This window comes from Temnothorax curvispinosus, unplaced genomic scaffold (genome assembly GCF_003070985.1).
Source record: "Temnothorax curvispinosus isolate PA1 unplaced genomic scaffold, ASM307098v1 QBEX01010266.1, whole genome shotgun sequence".
Classification (NCBI taxonomy): Eukaryota; Metazoa; Arthropoda; class Insecta; order Hymenoptera; family Formicidae; genus Temnothorax; species Temnothorax curvispinosus.
The window spans coordinates 112,017-125,324 of NW_020220046.1; the positions used below are offsets into that span (position 1 = coordinate 112,017).

General features: G+C 42.6%; 1 protein-coding gene across 1 annotated transcript; it reads right to left on the bottom strand.

The window, feature by feature from the left end:
• Positions 1-1,857: 1,857 nt before the first annotated feature.
• On the bottom strand, positions 1,858-4,406 carry LOC112459952 (gustatory receptor for sugar taste 43a-like). Its single transcript, XM_025024328.1, has 3 exons — positions 4,327-4,406; positions 2,288-2,504; positions 1,858-2,214 (listed from the first exon to the last, which is right to left on the bottom strand). Exons 1-3 carry the CDS (start codon positions 4,404-4,406, stop codon positions 1,858-1,860), a joined length of 654 nt encoding a protein of 217 aa, XP_024880096.1.
• Positions 4,407-13,308: the final 8,902 nt, after the last annotated feature.

A 13,308-nucleotide genomic window follows, 5' to 3' on the forward strand; every position in this document is an offset into this window, starting at 1 on the left:
CTTTATAGCACTCCCCGGAAAATTCTACCTCTGTTTCATATATAATTCTTTTAAATTCGGTCGATTATTTCCCGAAAAATTAGAAGAATTAGAAAAATTGGTTTCCAGAAAATCGGTAACGAAAAACTATACACTTTATGGCACTCCCCGGGAAATTCTACCCCTATTTCATGTATAAAAATTGATAAAATGATAAAAATTGATAAAAATTCGGTCCACTAACGAATGAGTAGTTCGCGGTCAGACAGACAGACAGACAGACGTCCGGTACTTATATATATAGATATTTGAAGTTATCAAATGCTCTGAAGTGATGTGAAAGTAATGCTTATAACAGAAAATGACACCATCATAACAGATTGGTTTCATAAGGAGACCTTGTCGGGCAGACTGCTGAGTTTTTTTTTCAATCATCTACTCCAACATAAAATTGGAACAATTTATAGCCTAGTCGACAGGGCTATATTGTGACACCCGAGGTTCTTTAGAAAGAATTTAATTTTTATCATCAATGTTTTACTAAGCGATGGATATCCCATTGATCTAATATTATATCGAATTAATATGAGACTGAGAAAATTACAATTAACAAAAAATATTAAAAGAGATAATAATGCAGTAAGTTTACAAAAAGAAAAAAGTTTTATTGCCATTCCATATTTAAATTCTATTTCAAAAATTATAGCATCAGCAGTGGATAAATCAGAAAATTTGGTGGGATATCGCATTTTAAACAAACTTAACAACATTATTAAGGTTCATAAAGATAAGAACGCCCTTCTCACAAATACTGATGTAATTTATAAGATCGATTGCAAAAATTGTGATGTTTCCTACGTCGGCCAGACAAAGAGGCAACTCCAAACGAGATTAAAGGAGCATAAAAGCAACATTAGATTAGATAAAACAAAGCATACGGTTGTCTCTGAGCATAACGTGAAATTCGGTCATACATTTGATTGGGACAATGCTCGTATATTGGAAATCGAACATAATTATAAAAAAAGATTAACGGCGGAGATGATACATATAAAGGAACAGGCAAACGGTATAAACTTAAACAAGGACACGGAGTTATTGAACGATGCCTATTTTGATATTCTGAACGTATTATCACATATGAAATTTTAACAGCAATCCGTGCCCTTTCGAAGCGAGCATTGCCACAGTCGCATGTAATGTCTCGCGATGATCACACGTACATACCTACTGTTGAGACGATGAAGGAAGTTTCCGTATCTTTCGCTGCACTGACTTCTTATGTGAGTGTCCCGCTTAACAAATCTTTACTTAATTAATTCGCGTCTCTTATCGTAATTTTATACTGTGTTCAGTTGCCATTAAGACGGTCGGGTGACATAAAGATTCGCGAATGCAGGGACATCACGGACGTTCGCCTTGTTCTTGCGGCGGAGGAGACAACCGACAATGTACATTTGACGAATACCTGAGGTGTTTGACTTTTTACATGTTGCGACGGTTGCGAATTCTCAGTCCTTTTTAGTGTGATTTGATGCGTTGAAATTTAAGAAACGATTAAATTGGAATTATGCGGTTTGTTCTGAAGAAGGCCAAGTAAGGCTCGAAACGTCAACGTTGTTTTTATATTGCGAACACATTCGTTGTTAAATTGGTTTTAATAAATATACACCTATTAATAGCTCGTAATTTGGCCGTTTCTATTATTTAGCTTTAAGTATAATAAAGAAACATGATTAAAAAAATGTTATATTAATTTATCATATTCACTCGGCGCAAACCTCTTAATATCATTTTGTAGTAGATAATACAAATAGAATACTATTAATACAAAACACGTACACTTGCGCTTATTTTTACCTTTTTTGAAAAATCTAATTATAACAATGAGTAATGCGCACCTAATCCAAGGTCCTTTCTGAACTGATCGGTGATCCTGCCACTCTTAAGGATATTCTCAACATTCTTGTTGAGCTTGCAGAATCTTTGGCATACGTTGTACGTAGCAACAGCGTACTGAACTTCCATCATGATAATAACTATGTACATGAAATATAGGGGGACGTAATTGATTGGACCTTTGTCGTTCAGCTTCTTGTTCAGCTTCACCTCATAATTCCATGTGTAGATATCGAGGCACGACAGGACAATGGAATAGAGGAGACTGCATAACGTCAAAAGGATTGTATATCGGCGTATCTTCTTCGATGAAACAATTCCCAGCTTCTCGTCACACTTTGATGCAGATAAACCGAGTATGATAAATATTAATATCGATCGCAATAATTATTAATTACATGAAACTTACATCAACCAATTTATCGATGATAGTTTGCACATATTTCCAACATAGAATTGAACCAATAATGGAGACGGTTGTGAGACTCAGTACACCCACTACATCGCTAGCGGTGACAATTATCGCGTTCTGTGACTTGAGTCGAATGCTATGCTCCCATCCATCTCTTAAATCGCGCCAGAAACCCAAAATCTGAGCGCTAATCAGGCATATCAATAGGCACACACTGCAACACATTACTTTAATTATTTTGTCTATTTATAAGAATTAATTTTAATGACATATTCCAACACACATAAAATAACTTTTTAAGAAAAAATACGAGACCATTACCTATTTTTTCCCGCAGAATACGATTATAAAGTTCAAAATACTACAAAGTTACAAATTTTAAGATTTGAGAATATGAAAAAATCTATTTAAACGTACTTTTACCATTATAGGTACGTTACAACCCAGCAAATACAATAATATAACAGCTACATTGTCGTAATAAAACAGAAAATGGTTGTTCTTCCGAATGTACCACCCTTCCGAAAAGATGGAGTTTTTCGGATAATTTTGTCACAATATCTAGAGATTATTTATCGATGTCCTATCTTCGGGTTTTTCTATAGTTTTCTAGATTTTAACCTGACAATCATAAAACTCACTAATGTGTGTCTCACATTATATTCCACTGCATGGATTGAAAATAACATTAGAAGGAAGATAACCAATTGTTGTGTGGGTGGAAAAGTGTATGCGTGAATACAGTAGGATCCGCTTTTCTACGGGGGGAAAGCTCTCTCTCCAAACAAACTAACCTAACCCAAACCAATTGTTGCGTAAGTGAAAAACTGCGTGCGTGGATGCAGTAGGTTCCGCCCTCCCCTACAGAGAGGCCCCCGAAAAAACCAACCTAACCTAAACCAATTGTTGTGTAGGTGGAAAAGTGTTTGTGTATGGTCAAAGCCCGAAACGCAGGCAATCCTAGAATTGACTAAGCAATTCTGCCAAATGGCCAAACGTCTTGGTCAAAGTTTTGTAGTAATTTAATTGCTAATGTGTGTATATAGTGTGTATGGACAATACACAAATAGGTGGAGAAGGGGCAGAGTTCCTTCGCATAAAAAAACTAATTTATCTGCCAGCCTATTTCTAGAAACTGTTTTAATCAAGACGCTTGGACATTTCACAGGATTGACCAGTCACTTCACAGAATTGACCAGCCAATCCTAGAAATGCCGTGCGCATTTCAGACTTTGACCACAACATATGCATGCATGCAGTAGGTTATGTCAATATTCGCCGCTCGAGGCTCGACGGCCTAGCCGCATGTCATGCCGTGCTTCAAGAGCGTCTCTATAGAAGAAATATGCTAAAATCATACCTTCCGCTAAATTGTTATTAAATATTTTTATTTTTATAAATAATTAAACGTTAATTTATAATAATTATAAATATACGAAACACGTTACAAATACCTTAGTAGGATAGGTAGGCGGGTTCTAACACAAGGGCTTCGAGGGGAGAGCGGAAAGGGGGGTTCCGCGGCGCGGGGTACTCCATGCCCGGTGGGCGAGAAGTCCGCAAAGAGAGGGGGAACCCGCGTCCTAGGACAAGGGTTCCGCGGGATGAGGAAGGATCCGTGTTCTAGGGCAAGGGGTTCACGGGAAAGAGGAACCGCGTTGGCGGTCAGCGGTAGGAGCCGCGGAGAGGGGGATACGCGTTTGGGCACCGAGAGAGGGACCCGCGTGCAACGGCCGCGTCGGTCCGCGGTGAGGGAGAGTTCACCGCGGGCCGCGTGACGTCACACGGCACGCTTGCACATCGTCTCTCTCTTTTTTTCTTTCTCTCTCTCCCTTCCTCCTCCTCTCTCTCCTTCCCTTCCTCCCTCTCTCCCTCCTTCCCTCCCTCCTTCTCTCCCTCCACTCCCCCTTTCCCCCTCTCTCTCCCCCTCTCTTTCCTTCACCGGTGTTCACATTCTCTCAGGCTTTCCATCTTTTCTTATTCACCTCCTTACCCGTGTCACTCACCCGTTCGCGTCCTCTCCCACACTGACTTACTCCATAATGCACTCTTGGGTGTCCTTTTCGCGTTCGCCTTCTCCATCATTCGCATCTTTATTCGCGTTCTCACTCACCATCTTACGTATTCATGTTCACTCTCGCTCTTGATCGCGTATCTCTCGGGTTTTTTTACCAATGTCGCGATATTTAATTTTTATTAATTTTATTACAATATTCTAATATGACGTGGAATGGAGGAATAGTGTACAGAGGGGAAAATAACTGAAAATTTTTACCATAATGTACATTTATTTGCCATGTGTTGCATCGTATACAATATTACTTATGGCATAAGCTAATAATTCGCAATCTATAATTGATATTTAATCGTAAACATCGCGCAAGGTATTTGCGGCATTGCATTTATCGGCAATATGCAATCACTTTGTAAAATATTCACAAATCGATTAAATTTCACATTTACCTCATGCGTATTTTGACACAGCCAAAAATATGCATTCTCGACATAGTGTTCGAGCTCAAATAAGAAGAGTACGGTTGACGGTTTCATGTACAAAGTACTGTGTAAAGTCAGTTTTACAATATCTTCGTCATGTATTTTGACGAGTTGAAGAACCAATTCTCGAATCGATAGTAATGAACCGACAATTGAATGTAAAAGTTGTTCGATATCTGCACGTCTCTCGATGAATGCCGTCCACATTGCGTGTGGTAACATTATCTGATTTCCCCGGTTATCACCGAGAAGTAACTCCACAAAAGACACAGATCCCACGCTGATTCCAATGTTCAAATATTTATAAGCTGTAGCTGTTAAGTTAAATCTTCTTCCCAAGATATGTGGCGTACAACGAGGCTTATCGAAACTGTAGAAGAATACGAATAAATATGTAAAAGTATGTGAAAATATGTAAAATTATTATATATACAAAAAATTGGTGGTACTTACTCATTACGCTGTTTCTTGCGACAATCGGAACGTAATAATTCATACCGTCAGTGTTCGACATGTCTGGGAGCTGTTTATGGAGCAATTGATTTACTAACGTTTTGACTCTTATTTAAGTCCTCGTACTTACGAAAATTTTGGTTGTGGGAGGGGTTCAGGTAAGCGTCGGGAAGACCAATGATATTTACATTCATTATCAGGTACGATTATCAGCCACAAAGAACCAGCGCAAATGTTGCCATAAAATGTGTCAAAGTCGTAGATAATAGACCAATCCTTCCATAAACGACCATGTATTTCATGTAGATCAAGAGCCGAATAAGTCTGCAATACACGATGTTTAGGAGACCGCTTGTAAGTGCGAGTAAAGCGAGGAGCACATACTTCTGCACAGCGCATAATGCGTAAGCATAAGAAAATTGATTGGTCTATTTCCTTATGCACATGTGTATGGACCAATCAATTTTCTTATGCTTACGCATTATGCGTTGTGCAGAAGTGTGTGCTCCCCGCTTAAGCACGTTTCGAAACCCGAGTTCTCTGGCGCGAAAAATATGCACAAGCGATGAACAGTAGGGGAGACCAGGGCGAAGTCGTCACTATTTTCTTGGTGCTGATTTTTAACAACAAAACGAATAATTTTAGTAAAATGGTGTACTGTTGTAAAGAGTAAACATTTGGCTACAAAATTTATAAGGGTATTTATTGGTCTACGTCGCTTTGTTCAACCGGTTTAAAGTAAAAACGACAAAGGTGCAAAAATTGAAATGTCAAAATTGCCGAGGCGGAGTCGTCACTCTATCCTCGGACTGGATTTTAAATAAAAATACATAATTCCGATCATGAAAAATAATAGGATACACTTTATTAATTATTTTTTAATATAGAAAATGGAAACATTTATTAATTAAAAACACGATGGCGGAAAATAATTACAAGAAAAGCGCACGATCTTGTGTGCCCTATGCTCGCACAAAATGCACTGTTCCTTGTCAGCTCTGTTCTTTGTCATCTCTGAGCACACGCAGCACATATTATCCAAATCCTCTTCGGAATTCGACCACTGTTGCTTCCTTGACTTTGATTTTCGCCCTTTGATTTTTTAAGCTTCCATGATATCGTACGGCCACGTCATCCAAGTGTGCTATTTCATCATTATTCTTCTTCAGCCAGTCGTTCAACGTAGTTCTCGGGATTCCAAATTGTTTTTCGGCTACTTTTGTCTTATATTTATCTTTTTTTATTGCAAGAATTGCCTTCCTGAGTTACTCCTTCTTGATGGGAGTCGTTTTGTGATGGTACGTGCGTACCATTTGTGACGTGACAAAGTCACGTCCCCTGTCCGGATGATAGCTCGGCCGAAAGAGGCGTCAAGGGTAGTGCCTCCACCCGAGAGATGCGAGACGTGGGCGTTTAAGAGTAGGTCTAATTATATTTATTAGTTCCGCGAGACTTACAGATTGCGTGAGCAGGCGGCCATGGAGTATTGTAACGATTGGAGTCGCACCGCGGGAACTACGGGTAGAGGCTTGCGGCGGAAGGACGGCCGGCGGGCGGGTCACGCTGGGGCCCACAGCTCGTAACGCCGCAGAACAAGACCAGCACGGAGGATCCGGAAAGAAAGACGCCCCGACGAAGGTTCCCGTCGAGGAATAGAACCACCCCCGGGATGATGCCACCGGTCAACGAGCCACGCCCCGGCCAGCCTGGCCGTCGAGCAACCGGTCCTTGAGTCGCGGTCTGGTCAGCCGGACTCTGGGCAGATTTAAAACCACCGTCGGCGGGTGAAGGCAGACGCGAGGGGCGCCCAGGTCGGGCGCAGCGCTCGCATAGGGCGCAGCAGAAGACAAGGCTTGCAACCCCGGCGCGCAGGCGCGCGGGCCCAGCGTGGTCCCGCCGGGCCAGAAGAGCGGCACTGTCGCGCGAGCTTGCGAGCGGAGAGGTGTCACCCGAACTCCTACGACCGAGACGACTGGCTGCCGACGAGCGTGCACAATTTGTAAGGCCACTGTTCAAGCACCGCGCCGTACACGTAAGATCGTCTCGATACCGAGGCCCTCTCGGGAGTCGCGCTGTGCCGCGAGTGTTGTGAAATCCGCTAAGTAATACCGAGAGAAATACTACGAGAGGGCCCGGCCGAGTAAGTGAAACGCAATTGCCCGTCTCGGGAACTCGCGCGCGCGGCCGTCGACAGTCAACGCGTGTTTAGAAGAACGCATAATTAGAGTCAACGCGCGTTTGGAATAACACGTAATTAGAGTCAACGCGCGCTTAGAATAATGAGTAATTAGAGTCACGCGTGCATCCCGTTCCTGGGATCGAAGTCGAGATCTGTGCGTATGGATGCAGTGCACGGAGATCGTGTGCGGTTACACTTCCGTTGTGTGGGATCGCGTAATCGATGTAATTAAATGTAGTGAAATTTGTGTTGGATTCGAGATTATTGCGAAACGGCAAAATCCGCTTTGCGTAACCGGGTCGTTCTTGGCGAGGTGTCCTTCGCGCGGGTCGGACACCGTATCATCGCGGAGCCGTAGAATGGGTTCCACGTGATCGCGTCGTGGCGTGCAGGGTATCTTTGCGTTGAGTATTGCGGACCTCGCGAGGTATCGGGCGTGATTGCGAATGCCCTTCGCGGGGTTGTTGTAAGCGAGGTAGGTTCGCGTAAAAACAAACTACCATTCGCATTATTAGCATTTGTGTTAATGCATCTTTCGCATTATTAGCATTCGTGTTAATGTATTTTTCGCATTATTATTTTTCGCGTTAATGGATCTTTTGCATTATTATCATTCGCGTTGATTCGTCGTTGTATCATTCGCATATCATTATTATTCGTGTTAATTGGTCGTTGTATCATTCGCATTCCTATCATTCGCATTAATTAGTCGTAATCAGACGTTTTGCCGCTCCCGCGAAGTTCGTAGCGGGACGCGTTGCTGCCGGAACCAATTCAAACACCTATATTATTTATTCGGTTAACTCTATGTTAGAAACGGGCAATAAAAAGCGTGAAGAGATTGTGTAGGTGTAGACATCTGTGAGCATAGTGGATTTATAAGTGGCGATTCGATAGAATGCTCATAGATGGCATCGGTTACAGTTCCCTAGTTATCTTTAGAGTTAAGTATTTCGCGCGCGCTGCGACGGCGACGTTGCGCCCCAGCGCCGGAAAAAGGCACGGACCGACAATACTGCGCAAGCGTGAATGTTTTCGGGATGAACGTGAAGCCCGCCGGGAAGGTATTCGTCTTCCGGCTAGCGAGGCGTAGAGTCGCGTTCCTTCACACGTCGTCGTATAGTTATTCAATTGCTACGCGATTATAATCCGCCAGACTATTGAGTCTGAGACAGAGTACGATTGGCACACGGACGTCTCCGTAACATCAAAGGGAGACATTGCAACCCGGCTCAGAGGCGATGGTAGACATCTCGCTCGATATATACGACTGAAGGAAGGACGAACTTAGATATTGCGACGAGGCCTCGGAAAACGGACAGAAGCGGCCATTTTGCTCTTTGCACAGGCCCTCACGGTTTTGGTCAATGACCATCCTATCCAAAGATAACGACGGCGGATGCTTTCAGGTAACATATCGAACTCGTGAAGATCAGAGATCACTTATGAGATTGATCGGCAATGCTCAAGCGGATTATGATGAACGCAACGTTCTATCATAAACAACGATCTTCTGATTACACAGTTCGAGAAAGCACATGGCGACGGATTACATCCTCGCAGAACGGATTTATTACTGCCAAATATTCCGGGATTAATTATTGATCTGAGCTCAGTCAAATTAAAGTCAAGTTTACATGGTTGCAACCCGCGGATAAAGTCATTGATTTTCAATATGTAATTGTTTAACTTACGTTCTCGATGCACGCGTGAGTCGAATCTTCACGCATAATTGCTATTATCTTAAAGAATATTGCGATTCTCCCCGTGGCTATTAGCCAATGATTAAAGTGTACGACGCACTATATTATTAATGAAAAGTTAATCATCATTTAATTTAGTTCGCTCTTCAATTATCGTATTGTATATATATTCTTACTCGAAATACTTATAATCTGAATTACTACGTAAGTTACTGTGTCAATTGATAACAAGAAAGAACAATATATTGACTTTAGAATCTCACATAATATTTATATAAGCCTAAACCTTCTCTCGAATGCTTTACTTTGCATATGTTCATTTGCTTATTCATTAAGTGAGATATATATATATATATATATGAATTATGATCGACGAATTCTCAATTGACACCGTACTTCAGTTTATGTATGCTTTGTATAATATTGCTATAGTTATGTAACATGCGTTTTGAATTATATGTTTGACCTGCATGATCCTTTCTAGAAACAGAAACAAAGATTGACATCATTTGATTGTTTTCTCTGAATGAGATGCAAAAGTAACCGACTTTTGTTTTCTCAAACTTAATCTTGATGAGAGATTAACTTTTTGTCGTGACAAATGAGAAAGGATTATGCAAGAATAATTCAACATTATCTGATTTTGTGTTTATGCTATATGTTCTTGGTAAAACATTTATTACGATAAATTTGCTGATTATAACATGACTGCCACGAAAATACACAATCTCTTTACCGACATAACAACGAGAAAAGTATCGTTCCCTTTTCTATAATTCTTGAGCTCAGGTTCGTGCGCGGACTTGTACGTTTCAAACACTCTATTATTTATTCTGATGCTTTCTATCCCGATTATTTCATGTTTCTACTTTGGTTAAATATTATTACTTTGTTTATCTGATTTGTGTGCTAATTGTGCAGCGCTCCCTCTCTTCCTCTCTGAGATCTAACAGCGATCAAAATATTGAATCCATACCCGAGATAATTAGCTGGCTTAGATTTCGTGTAACGTGGTGCGAGTAATCGCACCCGGCGCCTATACTGAGCTTTAGGGAAATACCTGGTCGAGCTACCATTCATTATTATTAATAACCTTTATGCCATTCTAATTAAATATACTATTTACAGTGCTATATAGATTTTGTGATTTAGTGAAATTGACGGCGCGCTCTTTCTCGGCGGGCGAGACCGAAGGGACTCGTCGTCGTCATACATTTTTTTGCAATTGAGAAATACAATGACGCATTTGCAACAAAAAATGGAGTAAAACCACAGGGATAAAGTTGTCACAGTGACGAGTCCGCCCCGGTCGCTTGGTGACAACTTCGCTCCGGACGCAGAATTTGAGTTTGATCGCTCATAAAATATTAGAAATCAACAAAAATAAAAAAACCACTGAATTCGTGTTTAGCATGCATTACTCTTCAGAATAATTCTCGAGATTTGGAAAAAAAATAATATTTAAAATATCAAAAATTTTTGACGCGCAAAAAATTTCATTTTTGACCTCCAATAACATGTTTGCTTTAATAAAAATTACAACATGGCACATAATTTCATTAAACTTCGTTGGTAACATGGGCACCATAAGTTTTCGTTTTTTTTCTTTTTTTTTATAGTTCGTTTGGGGGTTTCCGTCGTTGGTCGTGGGGTCCTCTTGGGGTTGGCCAGTCGGGGCTTGCCGCTCGCTACTGTTTGGGGGTCTGGTCCTGGTCCCGTCGCTTGCGCGATGGGGCTTGAGTCTTTTTGTAGCGGCGGACCGCGGTTGGTCGTCCCCTGGGGGATTTCCGCGTCCTGCGGCGGGGATTTCCCCTTCTTTGATGTCTTCCGTGCCCTTCCCCTGGGCCCCGCGTTCGCGTGGGGTCTAGGGGAAAGGCGCGGCTCTTCTCTCTCGCCGAGTGCCATTCGCCTCGGCCCGGGATGCAGACTCGAGGATTCGAGTCCTTCTTGTTTTGGTGATGGGTTTATGTATCCCCTTTGTATCGACGAGCGCATGGATTCGTGCTCGTGTATAGTATATGTGGAGCCCCTCTCCGGATAGAGGGGGTTTCCTGTTCGTTTAGTTCGTACACGTCCTGTGATAGTTTGTGTACGTGTTATCTATGAGGTGTGGACTTCCTCGAGCGAACTATCCCGCAGCCAATGAAGTGATCCCTCAGTGATGTGGCTGTAGATCGGCGTCGCAGCCATGATCATGAGGAATCTCCGAGGTGGTGAAGTGGCGGCGCAAACGCGTTTCACGACTCGACTAGGGATATCTTCCCTCGGGGATCGAAGCATTCCTATGATTGATCCACCGTGTGGTTTTTTGTGTAATTGGTTACGTGTTTCTGGCGCTTCGGCATGAGGACTGTCTCGTTATGTGATGTAATACCTCGTTAGTAGTTCCGCGTAACGTGACTATGGTCCAGCGTCTGTGTTTAGAAGAAAGGGGTTTTAGTGGGTGCAAGTCCCACATATCCCGGGTGGCCGGCCCCCGGTTGAATGCGCGAGGTATTTCTTCTCTTTCCACAAGAAACAAAAAAAATGGGCACCATAAGTAGCGTTTACTATATTAATGGCGAGTTCACACAACATACAGGTTTTGAGATAACTGTAGTGACGACTCCGCCCCGGTTTCCCCTAACGTTTATCCATTCCAACGTCCAGATTTTCACAAAGTGACGATGTGCATGAATCTTTCAAAACTCTTGACTGCGCGCTAAAATCCTCTTAAACTATTTAAACATTCACAAAATTGCAAATCTCGCGATTCGAAGGTCAAGCACCTATGTACGGTTGCTCCTACGGTTTAATTCCGGGATAAGTCAATGACACGATATCATTGTTAAGAACAGCTGATAAAATCACTGAACTCGCGTAAAAATTGTAAATGTTGCAATTCGTTGATCAAGCGCCTATGTACGACTGCTCCAATCGTATGGTTTAATTCCGAGAAAAGTCAATGGTTCAATATCATTTAAAACAACCTAACTTCCGAAGCGCGGATCTAGCTCGCGGCTGGTCAGGAAGACATAAGACTCGGTTAAAACAAACAGTTAACAAGATTTATTTTAATAAAGAAAAATAACTTTATCTGCCAGTGATTAAAATATCAATGTTAGTTTATTGCTCGACTAACTGGCAATAAGAGTACAAAGACTGCTTAAAGTTTATTTTAATGATTAAGAATACATGAATTAGATCGCGGAGATCGCAGGTGCGAATATCGCAGCGGGAATATGTACATACAGTGAAATACGCGGATGTCGGACAGTGAGATCGCGGAGATCATCGAAAGCGCGAATATCGTAGCGAAGATATACAATAAAATACGCGGATATCAGACAGTGAGATCGCGGAGATTGAAAGCGCGAATATCGTAGCGAAACTATATATACAATGAAATACGCGAGTGTCGGACAGTGAGATCGCGGAGATCGAAAGCGCGAATATTGCAGCGGAGATATATACAGCGAAGCGGGATTACGGCCAGTGATTGGCGGTGCGGAACGCGGTGCACGGATTTGCGAACGTGGATTGGCGGGCGCGCGGGCTCGTGTAATACGGCGTGCGGATTCGGTGACGGTCGGCGCAGGAGCGCAGATTCGGACGCGGCGGTGATCGTACGCGGTGAGAACCGTGCGTGAAGACGGCATCATAGGGCTAAGACCCTTAGCGAATATAAAGAAGAGCTCTTTATACCATGGCGCAGCGATGCGTCAGGCTGGATGCGGTACCGGGTGGCCAAGACCCTTGTGGCGAGTAGAGAGTAGCTCTATTACCCTGGTTTACGCCGGTATCGTATGCTTATCAAGGTTTTATCAGACGGGATCGAATCAACCGTCAAGATGCTTTACTTGACGGAGCCAAAGAGAGACTCTCTACTTCCTGGTTGTATTCGAGTTCAGGATTTCGGGATCCGTGAGCAGCGGAGAATCGGTCGGATTGGTTGCTGACTCACGGCGGAATCTGATCTTTTTTGTAAAAGACCGGCGTTTATATACCCCTCGGCGCCGTCAGGTGGCGGCGGGGGTATCGGCAACGGCGATGGCGAGCGCCGCGCCGAAGTAGATCGGCGGTATAGGCGGAGAGCTGACGACACTTTTGGCCAAGTAATTTTATAAATCACGATTTTTCGTTATAACCTGCGTGGACGATTCTCCTTCGATAATCCGAACACCTGGCTGGCCGTACTTAGGGGGTTT